This window comes from Macrotis lagotis, chromosome X (assembly GCF_037893015.1).
Source record: "Macrotis lagotis isolate mMagLag1 chromosome X, bilby.v1.9.chrom.fasta, whole genome shotgun sequence".
Taxonomy (NCBI): Eukaryota; Metazoa; Chordata; class Mammalia; order Peramelemorphia; family Peramelidae; genus Macrotis; species Macrotis lagotis.
Genome location: NC_133666.1, coordinates 631488339 through 631512674, shown reverse-complemented (window position 1 = coordinate 631512674; position 24336 = coordinate 631488339). Strand labels below are relative to the sequence as shown.

Here is a 24336-nt window from a genome sequence, read left to right as displayed (position 1 = left end):
ATCTAGGACTGACAGATGTGTCCTCTTGAAAATTCACCCAACATAGTAGAAGCTTTTCTTAATTTCTCTATGAATTTTAAGAATACTAAATTGACGCCTCTGTTATTCCTTGTTCTGGGCTGTGCTTGATAATTGCTTTATCCATCTAAGTTGTTTTTCTTGATAATACTGAGATCATTGTATAAACTGTTTTCCTGGTCAGGTTACTCCACTTCATATAGTACAGGTTCAAATAAGTTTTCTCAGGTTCTCTAAATCAGTTCCATTTGTCATTTCCTACAGCACAGTAATATTCCTTATTCTTTTATATTTGTTTCAATTGCCACTTAAGTCTCAAATAGAAGCTGAATATTGATGTCCTTTTTCTTGATCAACTGATCCATTGATATTGTACCTAAATTGACCTAATTTTTTTAAAAACCTGTTTTTATACCTACCTGTCTAATATTTTCAAGATATATCTTTCTCTTCCAGGGCCATTTATACACAGAAAGGTTTGAGGGTCTTGTTTTATTGTGTATTTTTAAAAATTCTCTAAAATGATAATGTCACAGTCTTTTTTTCTCATCTCCTTGTGAAACCCCTTTTTCAGTTTTCTTCAGATGCCTGAAGGACCTCCCAATGAAGACTAAATTTCTTCACTGTTTTATGAATAGTTTTATGTTTTCCTTTTCCCCTTCAGTAATTCTGTTGCTGGAATCATTCAGTTCCCTTCTTTCTACCTGTCTTACTTATTTTAGTTCCTATATTTTGTTCTTTTATATAAAATTGAGACTCAAGATGAGATTTTACTTCAATTTTAGCAGATTAGGAAATTATTAGTGCATATAATTCATGCTGAAGCCCTGTTGCTTACTCTTCAGTCATTTGCTTTGTTCTTTAATTTTTCATTTAGAAAGAAGCTTCTGGAACTTTGGAAGCCATCTTCTACTTTCATTCCATTTCCAAGTTTGCAGTGCTCTTGAAGCAAGGTGATGTGGTGAGTTTCTCTTTATTTGGAAAGATTTATTTGAATGTCATTGGAGACAAAATCAATTGTTCATTATTTTGCACTTATACATTTTTCCATATTAACTTTTGCAGTATGGAACTTGTTTTGGCTAAATTTAGTTTGTTGGTATAACCTGTGACCATGTCCTCCTAGGCTCAGAGATCATATGGACTGGGCAGCATATCTTAAAGGCAGCCCTAAAGATCACTATTTCTTTGACCCCTCAAATATAGCTTGGATTTAGGCCCTCAATGATATGAGTAAAGAGGGGCCTAGATCCATTTCATGCACTCAAGGTAATAAAGAATATAGAAGAGCCTTTATTTTGTCCCAAAGAAAATGCTAAGGGCTCATAGGAGACCTAATTCTCTGCATTCTCTATTAAATCTTTGCTTTTAACTAGGATCCTCAGGTCAGTCAGTTAATCATTAAACAATGATTAAAGCCCCTTTATGGTATTATGCTAAGTATAGGGGATACAAAGAAGGGTAAAATATAGTCCCCGCTCCTCATGAGCTCACAGGGGAAGACAGCATGCAAACTATTGTGGGCAGACAAACTGTATTCAGAATAAATTAAGGATGATCAGCAGAAGGAAGGCACTCATTACAGGAGAGCAGGAAGGGCATCCTAGAAAAAAAAGTAGAATTTTAACTGGGACTTGGGGAAAGCCAAGAATTCAAGAGGGAAGATGAGGAAGGAGGGCATTTCATGATTAGGGGTCAGCCAGTCAGGGGAAAACTTACAAAGACTCTTTATGTGAGGCCAATACTACAGAAGAATGATGGGGAAGGTGTAAGAAGACTAAGGAGAGCTCAGGCTTCAAAAGACAGAGGATTTTATATTTAATATGGAGGGTGAGAGGAAGCCACAAGTTTTTTGCATAAGGGTTAACATAGTCTGACCTGTGCTTTAGGAAAACCTCAGAAAAACCACTCTGATGACTGAGTAGATGATGTACTGGAGTGGGGAGACACTTGTGGCAGGCAGACACACCAGGAGTTATTTCACTATTCCAGGCCTGAGACTCTGAGGCCTGCACCAGTTATGGCATCAGTATCAGAGAAAAGGAAGGGGGCATATTGGAGGGCTCGTGCAAAAGTGAAGTGAACAGTCCTTGGCAACTGATGAGATAAGGGTGATCAGAGAAAATGAAGGGTTGAGGATGACAGGCTGTGAGCCTGGCTATAATTCTTTATGGATTTCCAGGAAATTTGCAATATGGGTAAAAGTTAAAGAAATCTAATTGTATCAAGTGTGGATTACAGTTCACAATGTCCTGTCTGTTTATATATTTTAACTAACCATTCATCTGGTTCAGGAGTTGGAGGATTTGGGGTTTATTTTAAGTGAACATCAAGTATGTTTATACCATAATTATGAGACCCAAATGGGAAGGCATCTAAAGGGAGCCAGTGACTGAATAATGAAAACATATTTTAAAAGGATGGGCCAAAAAATGGAAGGGGACAGAACTAAGGAAAAATATAAAGTCAATAACTATGAATTTATGATGTACAAGGGATTGTGCTAAGGACACAAAGAAACAGTTCCTACCTTTAAGGAACATATACTTCTTCCCCTCCCCATCCTTTCTTTTCCTGCTTTGCTCAGTGACCTTATTTTGTTATTTTGAAAAACTTTCGTTGAAAATTTTTTTGAGTTCTAAATTCCTCCCCTCCAGACCTTCCCCTGGCAAAACGATACCTATTATATGTGTAGAGACATGCAAAATGTATTTCCATATTAGCTGGGTTGCCAAAAAAGAAAACCAAGAAAAATAAAGTAAGGTAAAAAAAAGTATGCCTCAATCCGTACTCAAGAAGTTCATCAAAGAGCATAGATTATAAAGGGGGAAGACAACATGCAAAATACTAGGTACACAGAAGACATATGTAGAGTCAGTGGCAGTTCATCTGAGAGGGGGAAGCAGTAGCAGTAAAAGGGAGGGGTAGGGTCTCCTGTAGGAGGTAGAAGTGAAGTTGAGTTTGAAGGGAAAAGTGCAAAGTGGAAGTGAGGGGCCAGAACATTGCAGGAATGGGGAACAGTCAGATCATGGAGGTCTCAGGTGGGAAGAACATGTAGATGAAGAAGAAAGGAGTAGGAAGGGGAAGAGGAAAGAGGGAGAAGGGGGAGAGGAGGGGGAAAGGAGGGGAAGGAGGGAAGGAGGGGGGAGGAGGAAGGCTATGGGATTGAAGTAAAAGATCAGTTATAAGGCACAAGGAGATGAGGGCTTGAATTAAGGTTGTGACTAAGAGGTGAGATGAGAGATATTGTGAAAGAGTGAGTGCAAAGAAAAGAGTAAGGATGATAGTGAGATTGGGATCCCAGGTGTCAGGAGAATGTTGCTGATGTTCATTTGACTTTTGGAATTGAAGAAAACCATGATGACATGACATGACTTGCACAATTATGTTTATTATAGTGAGAAAACCTGTCGGGCAAAGACATCCTCACCCATTCCATAATCCTTCCACTCCTTGACCTAATTTACAGGAAACAGGACTATTGGTGATGGTCTGGATGCTATGGTAATCTCTTGGCCTTAAACTGACTTCTTTTCTTTCCATATCAGTGAGGTACCATGGCACACTAGCAGTGCCAGGGAAGTACCAACATGTATTATCTGATGACAGAATATCACAACCAGATACATGCAAACCTCTCTCTCTCTCTCTCTCTCTCTCTCTCTCTCTCTCTCTCTCTCTCTCTCTTTTTAAGTTTTTGCAAGGCAATGGGGTTAAGTGGCTTGCCCAAGGCCACACAGCTAGGTAATTATTAAGTGTCTGAGGTCAGATTTGAACTCAGGTACTCCTGACTCCAAGGCCAGTGCTCTATCCACTGTGCCACCTAGCCACCCCCAAATCTGTCTCTTGATAGACTAATCATCAGTACAGTCTTTCCTCACAGACTTTTTGGTGGAATAAGTAATAAGGAAGTCTGGAAGAATGGAAAGTTCTTTTGGGATTTCTTGTTTTTGAGATGCTTATAGAGCATCCAGTTCTAGGTGTCCAAGATGTGTGGTAGGTCAGGAGGAAGACCAGGCCTGGACATAGACATCTGAGATCATCTGCACATGCGAACTAATAATCAGAACCAAAAGAGAAAAGGGTCCAGGAATGAGGGACTCCCTCCCCTCCCAAATTAGAAAGAGGTAGGATATGTATGAAGATGCAGCAGACCAGAAAGGTGGCATTGGGCAGTCATAGAAACCCCAAAGAGGAGAAAGCATCAAGGAGAAGTGGGTGACCAGTAGCATCACATTCGGCAGGGACGGGGTGGGGGGTGGTGGAGAGAAGTTAAGAAAGACCATCAATTCTGTTGATGAAATCATCAATAACTTTGCAGAGAGTAGTCCCAACTGAATGATGAGGTCAGAAGACAGACTGCAAGGGTTTAGAAAAGAATGAGAATAGGGAAGATTTAGGAAATGTTAAACAAAAGATCCATAAAAGTCATTTTTTTTTGAGGTTCGAAACTTTATTTTTTCCAATTGCATGCAAAGAAAGTTTTCAACATTCTTCTTTTTGTAAGATTTTGAATTCCACATTTTTCTACCTTCTCCTTGGCAGCAAACTTTCTGATATTGGTTATATGTGTACAATCATGTTTAACATATTTTCATATTAGTCATGTGAAAGTAGACTCAGAACTAAAGGGGGGGAACCATGCAAAAGAAGGAAAAAACATAAAACAAGTTTTAAAAAGTGAAATTATTATGTTTTATGGTCTGCATTCAAACTCCAGTTTTTTCTCTAGATGTGGACAGCATTTTTCCATCACAAGTCTTTTAGAATTGTCTTTTATCACTGAACTTCTGAGAGGAGCTAAGACCATCATGGTTGATCATAACACAATGTTGCTGTTAATGTATTCAATGACTTAATTTCATTGGTTCTGCTTCCTTCACTCAGCATCAGTTCATGCAAGCTTTTCTGAAGTCTGCTCAATCTTGAATGGACCATAGTAAGCCATCACATTCATATACCACAGTCTGATTAGCCATTCTCCAATTATTTGGCATCCCCTCAATTTCCCAATTCTTTGCCACTACAGAAAGAGTTGCTATAAATATTCTTGTACATGTGGGTCTTTTTTTATGATCACTTTAGGATACAGACCTACAATGGTATGATTGCTGGTTCAAAGTTTGATTGCCCTTTGAGCATAGTTCCAATTTACTCTCCAAAATGGTTGGAATCAGTTCACAACTCCACCAATAGTGTATTACTAGTGTCCCAGTTTTCCCACATCTCCAGCATCGATCATTTTCCCTTTATGTCATTTTAGCCAATCTGATAGGTTGCCTTAATTTGCATTTCACTAATTAATAATGACTTAAGAGCATTTTGTGGGTGTTTTTTTTTTACTTTTGCAAGACAATGGAGTTAAGGGACTTACCCAAGGTCACACAGTTAGGTAATTATTAAGTGTCTGAGGCTGGACTTGAACTCAAGTCATCCTAACTCCAGGGCTGGTACTCCATCCACTGCACCACCTAGCCTCCCTTTGAACATTTTTTAATATGATTATAGATAGCTTTGATTTCTTCATATGCTTTGATTATTTATCAGTTGGAGAATGACTTGTTTAATAAATAACTTTTTAAAAAAAGAATAAATTTTTTTTAAAAAGTGAGAGGATAAAAAATGGAGGCTTTCTCACTAGCCAGGAAGGGGAAGAGAGATTCAGGGTGAGAAGAGGGGATGTCAAGTTCTAGTGTGGCTTTTTTAAGGATGGGGAAAAAAGCATGTTTGTTACTCACAAGTCAGTAGATGTGAGATACAATTTGCTGGTGAAATCAGGAGAGGATGGACTTGAGAGTAAAACTTGTGCCATGAAAACCAACACACATAATGAGCTGAGAGTTACAAAAAAAGATGATACAAATAGTATTTTGTTCAAAGCAAAACGGTCAAGGAAAGCATAGGCCCCTTGCTGCCAAGGGCAGATGAGAAACAAAATTTTGCTGCTTCTTCTCTATTAAGAAACTTATCTACAAGGGGCGGCTAGGTGGTGCAGTGGATAGAGCACCGGCCTTGGAGTCAGGAGTACCTGGGTTCAAATCTGACCTCAGACACTTAATAATTACTTAGTCGTGTGGCCTTGGGCTAGCCACTTAACCCCATTGCTTTGCAAAATCTAAAAAAAAAGAAAGAAAGAAAGAAAGAAAGAAAGAAAGAAAGAAAGAAAGAAAGAAAGAAAGAAACTTATCTACAAACCAAAGGATCAAATAAATATAATAAAGAGGGAATTTCCTGGAGTCAGGAGGACCTCAGTTCACATGTGACCTCAGACACTTAATAATTACCTAGCTGGGCAAGTAACTTAACCCTACTGCCTTGGAAAAAACAAAAAAATAAAATAAAATAAAAGAAGGGGGGTGGAATTTAAGACCAAATAAAGCCTGAAAGATATTGCTTAGAAATAAGAATCTTTCACTCTCTCTCACAGATCTACAATTTTCTGATTAATATGTTTCAGAACTTAAAATAAGTCATACAAGACTTTTTCACAAAAAGGGAATTTGTTTTTTCAGTTAACAAAAATTGATTTTTTCTCTCCACCTTCCCTCTTTCCACTGAGAAAAACAAAACAAAATAAAAAAGAACAAAACTCTTATAACATATTTACATTGTCAAATAAAACAAATGCCCATATGAACCATGTCAGAATGTGTGTGCACTCAGGCAGATGTGCACGTGTCTCATGTTGCACCCCAAGTACAATGACTCTCTATTAAGAATTAGTAGTTTGTGACCCTGTGCAGCTCACTTAACTGTCTCCAAAAAAGGAGAAGAAAAAGAATTGGTAGTATAAATCCTCTGGCTTCCCTGTTGGTCACTATCTTAAAGTCATTTGTCTTTACAATATTCTTGTTGTAGAAGTAGTTGCCCCCTGGTTCTGCTCACTTCACTCTGCATCAGGTCCTCCATGTCTTCCCAAGTTTCTCTGACATTGCTGCTTTCATCATTTTGAGACTTTCACGTATGTTTTCACACTTGTACCTTACAGTTGCTCTATAAGGAAGATAGTGCCATCATTTCAATTTTACAGAACAGGAAACTGAGACCCTATGAGCTTAAATGATTTATGTAAGGTCACCATATTACCCAGGTAACTGGCAAAGCCAGGACCCAGATTTTCTGACTTCAAGTTCAGAACTCTACTATACTAAGAAGGAATCTGGATCTTCAAAGAAAGCCAGGCAGGAACCAGAAGGTGAAAATGCAGGGGCAGAATTTTGCCAGAATGGGGAATGGTTTGAAGACTTGGAGATGGAAAGTATCAGGTGTGGCCCAGTTGTATTAACATATTTGTTTATAAGGAGGTCACCAGCGTCTAGGTAACTTGACTTGGAAGCATTTCTCCTGTACTCATTACTCAGCTTGTTGCCAAAGGCCTTTGCTCAGACTGCATTTCAGACATAACACCATGACTAGAGAAGGAACTGCAAGGGAACAGGAGTGAACAGCAGAGAAACATTCTCAAGCCCTCATCCCAAAGCAGGAGCTAAGCATCTAAGGAGTAACAGCGAGTGCTGTCTGTGTTGGTCCACATAAACATTGTTCCTGCTGCAACGGAAGAGGCAGATAGTAGTGCATTGATCTGGTTCATTCCTCTATAACAAGACAGGTTTCTTAGAAGAGGAAGTGTTTACTGCAGGTAGGACTTGAAGAATGGGAAGACTTGAGTCCCAGATCTATCTCTCTCTTTCCTGACCTTCAGTCTTGCATCTCCACTGTCATTTGGAACTGTAAACTCCACATGTCCAGAAATGACCACATTGTCTTTCACTCCAAACCTTCCCCTTTTGCTAACTTCCCCATTACTGTCCTGAGCCACCATTCTCCTAGACCTGCAGCCAAATTGCCATCCTGTCCTCCTCACTTTCACTCACCCCATACATCCAGTCTGTAGGCAAATTCTGCTCTTTCTACATTCACATCATCTCTCATATACCTCTCCTTCTCTCTTCCAGTGGGACAGAGAGAGCTTCCTTTCCTCATGGCTGGACTGTTACAAAATTGCCTGTTGGTGGACTTAAGCCTCATCTTTCCACTTTCCATTCTATATTCATTTGCCAAATCTTCATAAAGTTCAGCCCTCATCATTTTACTTTCCTACTTGGAAAATTCTGGTGTCTGCCTTATAAACAAGTATAAACTCTTCATAGCTTTTCATAAACTGTCCTTTCCCTGTCTTTCCAGTCTTCTAGCACATTCCTGTCCTCTACATATTCTACAATCCAGAGACACTGACATTCTGTTATCTCCTTTCTTACACTTGACATTCCAACTCCTGATTCTGGGCATTTTCACTGGTTGCCCTCATGCCTAGAATTCTCTCCCTCCTCATCTCTATCTCCTGGCATCCTAAAAGGACCCTTGCTTCCGTCAAGTCTCAGTTGAAACCTAGTTTCTGGGACTAGAATTCATTATCTGACAAAAAACTGCTAGGAAAACTGGAAACCTGTATGGAAGAAGGCATAAACCAGCATCTCTTAGCCTAAAGAAAATGTCAAAGTGGGTATATGATTTAAACATAAAAGGGTGATACCATAAACAAGTTAGGAGAGCAAGGAATAGATCCACAGGATCAGATCCACAGGAAAAAAAGAATTTATGATCAAGAGATGGAGATCATTACTAGATATAAAAAGGATAATTTTGATTGTTAAATTAAAAAGCTTTTACACAACCAAAACCAATGCAATCAAGATTAGAATGAAAGCTAAAATCTCAGAAACAATTTTTACAGTCTCTGATAAAGACCACATTTCTCAAACATAGAGAACAAAGACAAATTTGTAGAAAGACAAGTCATTCAGGGCAGCTAGGTGGCACAGAACATAGAGCACTAGTCCTGGAATCAGGACTTGAGTTCAAATCTGGTCTTAGACCCTGGACAAGTCACTTAACTTCAATTGCCTCAAAAAAAAATACAAGTCATTTCCCAATTGATAAATGATCAAAGGATATGAACAGGCAATTTTCAGAAAAAAGAAATCAAATCTATCTATACTCATTGGAAAAATACTCTAAATCACTATTGATTAGAGAAATGCAAATTAAAACAAGTCTGAGGTAATAATTCACACCTATCAAAATGGCTAATATGAAAGAAAAGGAAATTAAATATTGGAGGAAATGTGGGAAAATTGGGACATTAATGTACTGTTGGTGGAGTTATGAACTGATCCAATCATTCTGGAGAACAACTTGGAACTATACTCAAAGGACAATCAAACTGTACATGTCCTTTTGACTCAGTAATACCACAATTTGGTTTGTATACCAATGTGATCAAAAAAAAGGAAAGGATCTTATTTGTACAAAAATGTTTATAGTAGCCCTTTTTTGTGGTGGCAAAGAATTGAAAATTGACAGGATGTCCATCAATTGAGGAATGGTTAAACCAGTTCTGGTATATGAATGTGATGGAATAATATGTTTAATAAGAAATGAAGAGCAGGATGATTTCAGAAAAACATGGAAACACTTCATGTGAATTGATGCAAAGTGAAGTGAGTAGAAACAGAAAAACATTGTACAAAGTAAAAGCAATACTGAAGGATGAACAACAATGAATGACTTAACTAATTTTTTTTTTTGGTTTTTACAAGGCAATGGGGTAACTTGCCCAAGGTCACACAACTAAGTAAGTATTAAATGTCTGAGATCAGATTTGATCTCAGGTCTTCCTGACTCCAGGGCTGGTATTCCATCCACTTGTCACTTAGCTGAGGCTGACTTACTATTCCTAACAATTCAATGATCCAAGACAATTCCAAAGGATTCATGATGAAAAATGATATCCACCTCCAGAGAAAGAACTTCTGGAGTTTGAATGCAGATTGTAGCATACTATTTTTCAGTTTATTTTTTCATGTTTTCCCCCCATTTTGGGTTTGTTTCTTCTTTTATAACATATCTAATATGAAAATATTTTACTGATTACAAAGATGTAACCTATATCAAATTGTTTACTGTCTTAGGGAGGGAGGAAGTGAGAGGGAATAAGTTTGGAACTTAACATTTTTTTAAAATCAATGTTAAAAACTGTCTACACAGGCGCAGTGGATAGAGCACTGACCCTGGAGCCAGGAGGACCCGAATTCAGTCTCAGACACTCAATAATTGCCTAGCTGTGTGACCTTGAGCAAATCATTTAATCCCATTGTCTTAAATAAAATTTTTAAAAAGAATATTAAAAAAAAGAAAAGATGACTACATGGTCTAAAATGGCAGCTTTAAAAATGTCCACATATAATTAGGAAAAAATAAAATACTATTAAAAAGGGTCAGTTGAAATCCTACTTTCTGAAGGAAGTCTTTCCTTGGTCCTGCTTAATCTTAGTACCTTTTCTGTGATTATCTCTGGTGTGCCCCATTTATATTTGGAATATGAATATTGTTGTTTATATGTTGTCTTGTGTGAGTGTGCGTGCCTTTCTTTGTGTCCCCAGCTCTTAGTGCATGGCAAGTTCTTAATAATTGCTTCTTGACTTGGTTTGAGTAGGTGGAAAAGAAAGGAAGGGTATTCTTGGCAGGAAAAACAGCATAAGCAAAGGCATAGAGATTGAAATGAGCATGGTGTGAGGAGGACAGGGAAGAAAAAGAACAACTGAAAGCAGCAGGGTGTGTTGGGAAGAAGCAAGGAATGAAATTGCATCCATTGGCAGAAAACAGATTCCAGATGTCCAGAAAGCCCAAGCTGCACATTTGATGCTCCAGGAAATAGATAGTTTGGGTGCATTGGAAAGATCATTCAGTTTAAAGTCATAGCATGTGGGATCTAGGTATGGCTCCATTCCTTAAAAAAGAACTTTTCTAAACTTCTACATTAAGTGTAGGTCACTGGGTGGTTGGTAGGTCCTCACTCCTGTCCAGAACCAAGCATCTGCCACGGAAAACTGCAAAAACAAGCTTTGTGTTCAAAGATGAACTTGACTTCAGACCCAGTGTCTCCTTTCTTCTTAACCTCCTCTGACTCCCTTCTCTGCCTTCCCTCCACCTGCCTCCCCATCATTTTTCCCTTCAAGAAGCAAATTAATAATTATACTTATCTCCTCTTCTACATGAACTTCAAACTGCATGGATTGAAATGCAATTAATAAACCTTTTTAGAAAAAAAAATCAAATGTATAGGAGAGGCAGCATCTTGTTAAAGTGCCAGCCTTGGAGCCAGGATGCTCTCTGGTTCCTCTGGCCTTGGGTAAGTGGGTCAGTTAAACACTCAGTGCTCTGGACCAGAAGCATCAGACACTCGGCCCCACTCTAGGCTACTCCCAGCATTCCCAGTGAAATTTGGAAATAGCTCTAATAGCTAGTAGATAACATTTATATAGTATTTATTCTGAATCAGGCCCTATGCTAATCACATTATACATATATTATCTCATTCAGTCATTTTACCTTTATAACAACCCTGGGAAGTGGGCATTATTATTATCTCCATTTTATAGTTAATTAAGGCATACAGAGGTGAAGTGACTTGTCATAGAGTAAGTAGATGAATGATGGTGGATTTGAACTCGGGCCTTCCTGACTCCAGTCCCAATACTTTATCCACTGTGCCACATAACTTGCCCCCCAAATAAATAATTTTTTTAAAAATACAATAAAACAATTACATTTTAAAACTGAGTCAATAAGTAGTGGAACTTAATGTCATGACTCAGTGGCCCCTGTTTGACATTGCTGCTCTAGGATTTGACATTGTGTAAAAGGTGCTGAGCAGCATTGGTGAAGGGGAGCACCCTCTTAATAATTGGGTAACAAGCATCATTCTTCACCAGCAATAAGACTCTACACCATCCATATGTATTGACATCATACATGTAACAGAATTAGTGGAGTTGGGCAACCCTTCTTGCAGCAATGAACAGGAGGAGGGGATGACAGAACCTCAAGCTTCTGGTTCAGAGCAACAAAGGTTTAGAGGAAATTTATGACTTTCTGTCCTTTCATTTCTGCTGCTTAGCCACCTCAGGCTGCCTTAGAAAACTGGAGAATTCCTGGGGAAGCTGAGTCAGCTGCTTTTCTGCCAGTAAATTGGTGGAGATGGAGTCTATTTTCGATATTGTATTGACTAACTAATACTACCAGCATTTGATGATTTTCTAAGAACAACTAAGTTCTGTTTTGTTTTTCTTTTAGGGAAAGTTTCTTTTTCTAGATTCTGAAGGACATCTAACCTGGGGAGTGAATTTTTACATGTCAGGAAAACTTCAATTCACAGATCTTCCAGGTTTAAAAGGTTTTTTGATTTTATGGAATGAAAAACATCTATTGTTCTCACATAACAATGGTGAGCTGTCATAATAATTATCCTTTAAAATTAACAGGTCTTATGATGACTATTTTTTCTAAAAAGAAAAGAACTCAATGAAATTCAAAAGAGTCTCTCCTAGGCATATATTTTTTTCTTAACTGACTTGATGGATTGATTTGGTGATGGCATAAATAAATATCTTTCTAAACCTAAGGCTTTGAAATGGTTTAACAATTTCCTTTATGTAGGAAATATTTTAATTACTAATGAACAAATGATTAACTTGTCAGAGAAATGTAATTCAGATGAAAAAGCAGGTAGTCAATGTTTCCAATGTGCAAGGAACTGTTTTGGGAAATAAATCAAAAAGTAAAACTTGTCTTTGGCGCTCACACCTTACCCAGCTATCTGAGCTTATTAATTAATGAGCTTGGACTGTGGTTGTTATGTGCTCTGCTGAAGACCTTAGAATCACAGATGCTGAGAGGTTTTTTTACAATTATGTAATACCCACTCCAACATATCAGATAGGTAGCCAAGCACATAGAGCAGGAAAAGCTCCCAGGAGGTCAAACCTCCTGTGGCCAGTGAGCAAGGCATCCTAACAATCACCTAGAATCTGCCTCTTGACTTCTTGAGATCTCATAAGCATTGCATGTTGCTTTCTTTATGTTCCCAATGCTTACCAGCATGCCTGACACTGCCAACTGACTGACTTGCCCATTATTTTAGGTTCCACCTAGAGGCCAATCTCTCTTTGACATGAGAGCTCTTAGAATATTTAAATAGAACATAGGCATCATGTCCCTCTTGAATTTTTCTTCTCCAGGTTAGGTATGTTCAATTTCTCATATGTAATGGACTGGCAACCTTTTACCATCCTTGTTGTCCTCCTCTAGATACACTCCAGTGTCCTTCTAAAACTCTGGTACCCGGGACCCAACCCAATGTTCCATATGAGATCTGACAAGGATACAGTACAGTGATATTACCTCCCCATTCCTGAGAATGTGATATAAGATGGTCTGAAAGTTGTTTTCTCCACCACATAACCCTGCCAACTAATATCTACAGAGCATGGTGTCCACTAAAACCTGCTATCTATATCCCCCTTATCTTATTGAAGATGGGTTCTTGTTCATCTTTTTTTGTTACCAAAATAGAAGACTTTACATTTATCTCTACTGAATTTAATCATATTAACTCCATCCCAGGGCTCTGGACCAAGGAGGAGCAGTTTTACATAGCTGTCTATTTTTGTTTGGCCAGAGTGCTAACAATGGTTTTCATATTTTAAAATATTATAACCCAAACTAACATCTCACCTATATCAAGATAGGGTCAAAATGGATAAAGAACATAAAGACTGGTAACATAAGGAAATTAGGAGAGTATGGAAGAAGAAGTTTATTACCAAAGAAAGTATAGAGAGGATCACAGAAAGTAAAATGAATTATTTTGATAACATGAAATTCAAGGTTTTAGCGCAAACAAAACCAATGCAGCCAAAATTAGAAGGAGAGAAGGAAACTGGGGGAAAATTCTTATAGCAAGTTTCTATAGTAAAGGCCTCATTTCTCATATAGGGAACTGAGCTAAATCTACAAAAACAAGAGCCATTCCCCAATTGATAAATGGTCAAAGGGGTAGCTTTTAGGAGGAGAAATCAAAGCTATCAACAGTCACATGAAAAATACTGTAAATCACTACTATTTAGAAAACCAAAAATTAAAACAACTCTTGAGATACCACCTCACACCTACTACATTGGTTAACATGGCAGAAAAGGAAAATGACACATATTGAAGAGAATGTGGAAATTTTTGTTGTGGCAAAAAATTGGAAGTTGAGGAAATGCCCATCAATTGAGGAATGACTGAAGTTCTAGTATATGATTGTGATGGAACAGTATTTTGCTAGAAGAAATGGTTTCAGGAAAAAATCTGGGAAGATCTAAATGAACTGACAAACTGGAGTAGAACCAGGAAAGCAAATATATATATATATATATATATATATATATATATATATATATATATATATATATGTATGTGTGTGTGTGTGTGTGTGTGTATATATATACATATATATGTGTATATATATATATAGTAGCTGTAAGAATGATCTGTACAGTAAAAATACTATAAGAATTACAGTACTGTAATAATACTTTAAGAATGATCAACTGTGAAAAAATTAGCTATTCTGGTTTATCACATGATAAAAAAAATGCTATCTACCTCCAGAGAGAGAATTGATGAATTCTGAGATCAAACTGAAGAATATTTTGTTTAAAGATTTATTATAACATGACAAATGTGGAAATATATTTTATAAGACTTCTTATGTATTATTAATATCCAAATACCTTCTCAAGGAATAGGGAAGGGCAGAAGAAAGAGAATTTGCAACTCAATTTTTTTTAATGTTAAAAATAAAGAAAAAATTTTAAAAAGAAAAAAATATTGTAACCCAAGTTCAAAGTCCATTGTTATGGGATTCTCTCCTCACTGGTGGAGATTAATGCCCTCCTTTTACATGAGATGTGGGGGCAGGGATGCTGAGAGTAGAAGAGAGGAAATCTGATTTTCTCTGGTTATCTGGAGTCTCTTTGGGGCATATCTGAATTTCAACTTGAAAAGAAATGATGGATGATACTAATCCTATTTATGGAGAGAAGAATGTGAAAAGAAACCAATGTAAGGGAATTGGCATCTTCCATCATGTCCCTATCCCCAACTTGCTACACTGGAGCCCTCAGGGAATTTCTCCTTTGTTGGGATCAGGGACTCTTGGTTAAACTGACTTACATTGTTTTCAGTTTGAGAGCTCTTCTACTCTATATTTCTACTATATATATTTTTCTATGCATTATTCTTCTGATTTCTGTTTTGCTATCAACTGGGATAAATAGCTTTCTTTGCTATTTAGGTGTGTGTTCAGTGTAGAACTGGTATTTGGTGGGTAAGGCTTATATAGAAAGTTTGGAACTCTCCATTAACGATCAGTGATCAGAAGTTAACTGGAACCTGAAAACTACATCCCCTAGAGTAATCATCTTTAAGGGAGTAGACAGAAAATTCTAGTTTAGTCCCCCCCCCCCTTTTTGAGGAGAAGGGAGTGCCTCTGCCTTCAAGAAGGGGGGGATGGGAATAGGGAAGAAGAAACTCAAGATATGTTTTGTTTTCTTCCTTTGAGTCAAATCACAATACCCCCATACTACAATAAAATAAAATTCTTCCTACTAGCTTGCTGTTATCTGCAGATTTGATGACTTTATAATTTAGGCCTTCATCCAAGACATTGGTAAAATTGTTGAACTACACAGGGCCAAGTACAAATCCCTAGGGCACTTTACTGGATACCTGTCAAATTGGTATTAAACTGTTAACATCTACTCCTTGAGTCTGGCCAGCCAACCAGTTCAGAATTCATATGACTTTTATAATTGGCAATCTTCTCCACAAAATTAATGTGATATTCTTTTTAAAAAATCCTAGGTTAACTATATTCATAACATTCCTCACATCTACTCCTTTAGTAATTCTGTCAAAAAATGTTATGAGTTAGGCAAGACCTATTTTTATGAAAATATTTGTGTCCCTTTATAGCCACTGCTACCTTTTCTAAGATGCTTGCCAACCCACTCTGTAATGCATCTTTATGAAATTTTCCCAGGAATTAAAGTTTTTCCATTATCCTATAGTTTGCAAATTTTTGTCTTCTTCCCTTTTTTGAAAATCGGGATAGCATTTGCCCTTCTCTAATTCTATTTTCCATGATCTTTCAAATTTCATGAGAGTAGTTCAGAAACTCCATTCTCTGGGTTTTTTTTCAGGACCCAAGGATGATTCCTATTCTTCTAGGGCAGCTTAGTGATCTCTTACTATTCCTATCCTTATCTTGGTATTGTTTTTTTTCACTGTCATTTTCAAGGCAAAAGCTATTTTCCTTTGCAAAGAAAACAGAAGCAAAGAACCTGCCTTTCTCTGTTTTCAGTTATCATCCCACCAATTCTAAGCAAAAGTTCCTATTTCTTCCTTTGAGCTTCCTCCATGTTTTAATATATCTGGGGCGGGGGGGGGGGGGGGGGGGGGAAGAGAGCAATGAAGAAAATGTTGTTTCTTCCTATAGTAGCCTCAATTCACTATGAACTTTAGTATTTGATAATTTGTAGTTTTTTAAAAGCATTTGTTAATTTAGAATAGGAACAAGACAAATTCATCCATTTTCTACTCCTTGGCTTGGATTCTATCATCTTAATGTTTTTTTTTTCCTTTTTAATTTAAATTGGCTGAAAAAAATTTAAGTTGGTTAATGAGGTCGCTGTCCATCCACATCCATCTCTTCAGACAAATTTCATTTTTTACTTCTCACTGGAATTATTTCCCTTTGTATCTTCAGAATATTGTTTTCTGATCATATCCAATCAATCCTGGACTAAAACATTTTATTCTGTGGGACCTAAAATCTGCCTTCCCAAAATCTAGTGTTGAATTATCTCCAGATTTTTTCTGTCACAAACTTAAGGGGAAAAAATGATCACTTTCCTCCAAGGTTCCCGTTGTTTTTCTGCATTGAACCAGTTCTTCCTTTGATCTCCTCTTGGGTGATTCAGAATCGAATTTTCTTTTATTGGTTCCTCCAGTTTTCAGGATGAAAATATCATTAAAGCAAGTCAAGAAGTTATTAGTTCTTATGTTATTGGCACAGATTGCAGATGTCTGGATAATTAAGAGCCCTCTATTGCTACTTTAGCCTGCTTCTGTGCCAGGCTTGAATGCATTTCCTCTTTTCTGCCCAAGAGATTAGAGTATATTCAGATTACAAAATTCACCTTTTTTCTTTCTCCTTTGACCTTCACCCAAATAGTCCCTGTCCCGGTTTTCACTCCTTCCAAATTTTTTTTTTCCCAAACATACACAGAACAAATTTAGAAGTTAGAACGCAAAGCTAATATGCCATATAAGTTGCTAACCTGTGTGGCAGATGAATAAATCACACCTCCTGGTCTTGAACATTCTTTCTCCCTTCATAGAATATTTACTCATTTCCTCTTAAATTTCGCTCTCTCTCTCTCTGGGTGTTTAGGGTCATATTTCTGAAAGCTCTTTCCTACTTCTAATGACAATCCTCATTCATCTGTTCTGCCTTTAAACTGAATGAATTGTTTCATAGTGATTCAATGGGAGATAAAGGAGAGGAGATCCTTATTAATAAGTTATTACTTGATTTTTTTCTAACAGTTTTAGTTCTAATTTCTAAATCTGAATTTTTTCAATGTTAAAGTGATAAAACTTCTCCAACTGTTTAGATCCTACAAAAACATGTCCAGCCTATGTGCATAGCTAGTTGTGTGGCTTCAGAGCTTCCCTCTGCATCCTCAGAGATCTTGGAGGTCAAGAGGGAGGAGGTTTAGTAAACAGTTTGGAGGCAAGTAGCTCTATAAAAAGTGCTTTACCTCCCCCCCCCACACACATTTTTATTTTGCTATTTCAAAGAGCGCCATGATTATAATTAGTTGAGTATGTTGAGTCCTATGATTACGGCAGGGCATAATTAGAAAGGGAAGAGTCCAAATAATGGGGACAGGATGGAGCATGGGAAAGTTGTGTGTTAGATTTCATGGATTTCATTTTTTAAATTTTATAAATTATATTTTAATTTTATAAGTCCCTATTAAAAAGTTTAACATTCATTTTAAAAAAAATTGAGTTCCAAATTCTCTCCCTCCCTTCTGGCTAGAAGGGGAAAACTCACTGAATAATTAATACAGTGGCATGCTATCATTCTATAAGTTTAAAAATGGCAACTTGCTAGCTAATTTACTGCGGTATCACAAGCATTAAAACAAGTAAAGGTACATACAAATTGGGACCTAAACCTTTTTTTTAAAAAGAAAGATTTAATTTACTTACAAAAACAACAAAATTTTCTCTAAATTGAATCATGAATGTAAATAACTTTTTGAGGTTTGTACCCAAATCAGAGTTTTAAAATCCTGTCTTGTTACAAGTTTTCTCTTAAGAAGCACCCTGGTCTTAATATTTGTTGTGCAAATATGTGGCTGTTCCCCCCCCCCCCCCCCAGGTCAGCTTACAGAAGAGATTCCTATTAAAATGGATAATAAAATTACTGAAGAAAACTTCAATCAATCTGGAAATAGCATCTCCATCCTTGCTGGCTGTATGTACCTCCCTTCACCCCATTCCCCAACCTGCCTTAGGAATTATATTCCCTAGAATGTAGAGGGCACATCTAATGCCCCTGGGTTAGAGAAATTCACAGCTTTAATTGTCCCTAAATAACTAGTTACTGGACACTCTTATCTTGGAGCTAGATTTTCGCCATAGATAAGCAAGACCCAGAACCAGGTTGCCCAGATTTATTGTTAGACATTTCCTACTTTCCTAAACACCTTTGTTTATGTATTTGTTATTTAATTTATTTATTTAAGACTTAAGTGACTTGCCCAAGGTCACACAGCTAGGCAATTATTATGTGTTTGAGGTCAGATTTGAACTCAAGTAGTCCTGACTCCAGGGCAGGTACTCTATCCACTGTGTCACCTAGCTGCCTCCCTATTTGTTTGTTTGTTTGTTTATTTATGGCATCTAAATGCCTCTAACTGATGATTTAGTCTTGCTTTGGCCTGGAGAAAGCACAAAGGAATTGGGCCAGGCTGATTTAGTTTTTGTGCCCCACCATCATTCCAGTGACTCATGTTCACCATCTTGGAGTAACCCTTGACACTTGGTTCTTTCCTTTCCCTCATACCTCCCATACAATCAGTTGTCAGATGTTGCTGATTTTTTCTCCTGGTTTCCCCTCTTTGCTTCTCTCCCCTCACTCAGCTGCCTCCCTGATTCAGGCCATCATCTCTCCCCTAGTCTTTTCCTGGAGCCTCTAATGTCCTCCTAGCCTCCAGCCTTTCCTCTTTGTAACCTGTCCATGTGGCTCCCAAGTGGATATCCCTAAAGAACACCTCTAATCATGTCCCTCCACTGCCCAAGGAACTCCAGTGACTCCTTTACTTTTTTTTTTGTCTCTTCTGGAAATTAGAGCCCTTCAAGATCTGACTCTGACCTTTCTTTCTCCATTTTATACACATATCACTCTCCTTTAAACACTCTGCATGCCAGTCAAATTAGCCTGGTAGTCATTTCCATTACATGACATTCCATGTTCCATAGTTATACACATTGCATTTCTCTCTAAGCCTTGGATGCCCCTCTCCCAAACAGAAGCCTCAGCTCAAGTGTCAAGTTTATCTTGAGAGCCCCATCCCTCCCCGCCTCCGACAGTTGACAATTAATATTCTTTCTGGGGGTGGCTAGGTGGCGCAATGGATAGAGCACTGGCCCTGGAGTCAGGAGGACTGGAGTTCAAGTCCAGCCTCAGACACTTAATAATTACTAGCTGTGTGGCCTTAGACAACCCACTTAACCCCATTGCCTTGCAAAAAACCTAAAAAAAATTCTTTCTGCTGTTCATCTCCAGAAATGCCATGGAAGGTTTTAGAATCGTAGAATCACAGAATGAAAGGTTGAAGAGACTGGAGAGGCCATCTAGTGCACCATTTCAACTTCTAAAACAGGCCACCTTGTAGATATTTTCTGTTTGCTTTTCCATAGCAAATAAAAAGTATATTTATAAAATATTAGTATATATAATAAATATAATAAAATATAAGTAACAATCCTCCTGTCAAGACTTGACCTGGCTTCCTTGCTGGAGGGTCTACATCAACAAAGACCCTGGAAGTTGTCTTCCTTTGTAATGTAGTAAGAAAGGAATCTAATAGGTCAAGAGGGTGAGGTTTTCTCCCCACTTTGGGAGTCTTTGAGATTCTCTCTAGGGGGAGGTGACACATGAAGCAGCCCTAAGGACATTATTCACACCTCCTCTTGGTAGAATGGAGAAGCAGCACCTAAAGTGGAAAGGTATAAAACTATGGGATTTGAGGCAGAAGAGGAAGACAGTGTGTATTTTACTTTTTAAAAATGGATGGTACTTGCTCTGGGCATGGGGCACTGAAAGCAAAAAAACTCCAAAAAAACCAGATATACCCAGCCTTACTTAAAATGTGAACAACTAGCCTTGGTTTCCAACCATATTTCCAAATGCCCCTTGCAGTGTGAAAATGGAGGACACCTGGGAGCCACCCAGGTAAGAGAGGCCTACCCAACTACCCAGGCCCTGTCATTTCTCTCTGATTCAGCCATCAAAGCCATTGTTGTGTTTAATGACGTAAGGATAATTATTATGAAGATCAATGAGATAACATGGAAAGTGTTTGGCAAACCTTAAATTCACAAGCTAGATACGTTTAAGTATTGGTAATTATTATGAACCTGGAACCTTTCAAAATTCCCTTCATCAGATGAGCACAGGTCTAGCTGTCTACCTTCTAGTGGTTGGTTAAAACTTTTCCCCAATAACATGAAAGGTTTTGCAAAATAGAAGTTATGAAATACCCGGCAGACAGTGGGGCTTAAAGTATCCCTTTTGATTTGAAAAGAATTGTGTGTGGTTTTTATGCCCCTGTGAACAACTTTAAAATAATTATTTTGAGGGAATTGAAACAGTATTGCTGTAGTGCAAAAAATACTGGCTTTGGAGTCAAAGGACCCAGTTCTACTGCTTACTCCTTGTGGGATTTTCCTTTCTGGGACTCATCTATAAAATGAGGGAACAGGGTTAAATTTATCTTCAAAGCACATTTTGACATAAATACTTTCAGTAAGAATGCTTACTGGAATTTGCCCTCCAAAGCTACCTTGTACTGCTCATTCTGCATATTCTGTTATGAAAGAATCCTTGAAAGGGGCCCATAATCAGGTATTAAACCAAGAGCTTAGTTTACCAACTATACAGTCAAGTGCTTCTGACAAGAATTGAAATATGTAGGGCAGCTAGGTGGTACAGTGGATAAAATACCAACCCTGGAGTCAAGAAGAGTCAAGTTCAAATTCTACCTCAGACGGTAGCTGTATGATGTTGAACAAGTCACTTAACCCCATTGCCTCACAAAAAAAAAAATGAAAAACAAAAAAGAAATGTGAGAAGCTGGGCAGCAAGTAGGAAATCTATCAGAAAAGTCTAGCTGTGACTATTACCTTTTCATTATTCCGTGTTAACTTTTGTTTTAAATATTCAAAATTTTAAAATTAACATTATATACTTTTTTCTAGATGAAAATGAATTGGTACTTATAACTACAAAGAATGACTTTTACTATGGAACTCTGGGATTGCTATCAACTTCTATAATTAAAGTAAGTATTTTTTTTTAGAGAAAGACAATAAGAGAACTATATACAAGCCATGGTGTTGAGCTTCAAAGCTCATTGCCTGTGTGACCAGGGATAAGTTATTTCTGTTTTTTTACTTACTTGCACTTTCTGTTATTTAGTCATTTTAATTGTGTCTGAGTCTTCATAATCCCATTTGGTGTTTTCTTGGCAGAAATACTGGAGCATTTTGCCATTTCCTTCTCCAGCTCATAGATGAGGAAACTGAGGCAAACAGGGTTAAGTGACTTTTTATTTTTGTTTCTAACACATCAGGGTTTCTGGTCAAAAGAAAAAAACAATTGCTATACATCTGGGAGCTGTCTTTCTTTGTAATGTAGTGACTTTAAGGCTTGCTAAACCCCAAGATATCTTCCCAGATTTCTGTGATCAAAGTTTACTTTCCTTTGGGCAGAGTACCTGCAGCTAAGGGTGTGATAACCTGTGTGGAAAGAAAGGAAGGAAAAAGAGAGGAAAGGAGAGGAAAAAGGAGTGGGCCAGCTGTAGATCAGCTCTTACCATTCATATGGGTTGTTGTTTGTCCTTTGTTCTTTTTTTTTTAATTTTAAAGTATGTGCGTGCATTTATAAGGCAACTAATAAAATTAAGCAACATTTTTAAAATGAGTTAAATAAGCTACATTGCTGAGAATGGAGGTATAGGGCTTATTAACCCTTTGTTCTTAAAAAGGACAATGACATCAGGAATGTGATACTATGACATGAAAGTAAATTGAATTTAAGTGAGGAAGGGCTTTGCAAAGTCACCAATCTCACTTTCTCTTCTGGCCATCTGGGCTGGGTGGCCAGATAAGATCAGGACAACTGATGATGACACCTCTCCCTATTGGTAAAATAGATTTCTATACCCAACCGAGTGTGTGTATGTATGTATGAATGGATGGATGGATGGATGTATATACTCTTCCTTCTTTTGATGAGAGTGAGATTTAAATACTGCCTGCCAGCCCCTACCATTTTCCTTCTTCCTTGTATGCCTTTTTTATCTAAGAAATATTCCCCCATTCTGTCTCCTTTTCCCTTTCTTCCAGTAAATATGTCTTTCTTACCTCTTCATTTTTGTTTTTGGAGACCTTTCCAACATAATCAACTGGCATTATTATCTATGTAAACTCCTTTTAACTGACTTAATCATAAATTTTTTTGATATCACATGGATCATCATCCCATATAAGATATAAAAAGTTTAACTTTATTGATTCCCTTTTGATTTCTCTTTTATATGCTTGAGTCTTGTATTTGAAAATCAAATTTTCTATTCAGTTCTGATCAGAAATCAGGAATGCTTGGAAGTCCTCTATTTCATTAAATATTCATCCCCCCCCCCCCACCAAAGAATTATCTTCTTGGTTGTCATCCTAGATCCTTTGCCTTCCAGAATATAATTTTCCAAACTTTTTGCTCTTTTAACATGGAAAACACAAAATCTTGTGTGAACCTGACTTTGGCTCCATAAAATTTTAATTTATTTCTTTTTTTATTGTAAGGCAAATGGGGTTAAGTGACTTGCCCAAGGCCACACAGCTAGGTAATTATTAAGTGTCTGAGACCAGATTTGAACCCAGGTACTCCTGACTCCAGGGCCGGTGCTTTATCCACTATGCCACCTAGCCGCCCCCTAATTTATTTCTTTATGACTTCTTGCATTATTTTTTTACTTTGGAAGGTAATTTTGGTTATAATATTCCTGGGAGTTTTCATTTGGGGATTTTTTTCGGTAAGTGGTCAGTAGATTCTTTTAATTTCTATTTGAAGAGAATGGTGCTGAGATAGTGGTTTTCCTTGATGATTTCTTGAAATATGATGACTAAGCTCTTTTTTTTTTTAAATCATGGTAGTCTAATAATTCTTAAATTATATCTCCTCAATCTATTTCCAGGTCAATTGTTTTTCCCATGAGTTATTAAACATTTTCTTCTATTGTTCATTTTTTGTCTTTGCTTTTTTCTTGATGTCCCATGAAGTCATTAACTTCCTTTTGCCTATTTTTTAACATTCATTTTTTTTTTATTTTAAGGCAACAGGGTTAAGTGACTTGCCCAAAGTCACAAGCTAGGCAATTATTAAGTATTTGAGGTCACATTTGAACTCAGATCCTCCCAACTCCAGGGGCAGTGCTCTATCTATTTCACTGCCTAGTTGCCCCTTCCTTTTGCCTATTTTAGGAATTATTTTCTTAAATGAGCTATTATATTTCTCTCCCCCCACTAAATTTGAAAAATTGTAGGGTTTTTTATTTTTTATTTTTTTTAGGTTTTTGCAAGGCAGATGGGGTTAAGTGGCTTGCCCAAGGCCACATAGCTAGATAATTATTAAGTGTCTGAGACTGGATTTGAACCCAGGTACTCCTGACTCCAGGGCCGGTGCTTTATCCACTACGCCACCTAGCCGCCCCAAATTGTAGGTTTTTAAGGTGTAATTTTATATTTTTGTGTCTCTTGTCAATCTGTTAATTTTCTTTTTATAATTATTATGCATTACTCTCATTTCCTTTCTCAAATTTTCCTCTACCACATTTATCTCTTTTTTGAACGCTTCTAGAAATTCTTTTGGGTTTGTGTTCAAAGCAGCATTTTTTCCTTCAAGGCATTGATTGTAACTGTTTTCACATTATTGTTTTTTTCTGAGTTTATATCTGGGTCTTCCCTGCCACCATAGTAACTTTTTATGATGTGACAAGTGAAAGATGAAATGACTGAGGAAACAAAAGTTCAAACTCCTAAGTATATCAGTTTATTAAGCAATGCATGCCAGTT

At 37.4% G+C, this 24336-nt stretch overlaps 1 protein-coding gene across 1 annotated transcript in view; it reads left to right on the top strand.

The window, feature by feature from the left end:
* The window catches only part of CATSPERD (cation channel sperm associated auxiliary subunit delta), a 144155-nt gene that overhangs the window by 50613 nt on the left and 69206 nt on the right, over positions 1–24336 (top strand). Inside the window, exons 8-11 of the mRNA XM_074203880.1 lie at positions 896–979; positions 12154–12304; positions 18359–18454; positions 21463–21545. Of these exons, the coding sequence (XP_074059981.1) occupies positions 896–979; positions 12154–12304; positions 18359–18454; positions 21463–21545 (414 nt within the window). The remainder of the gene's footprint in view (positions 1–895; positions 980–12153; positions 12305–18358; positions 18455–21462; positions 21546–24336) is intronic.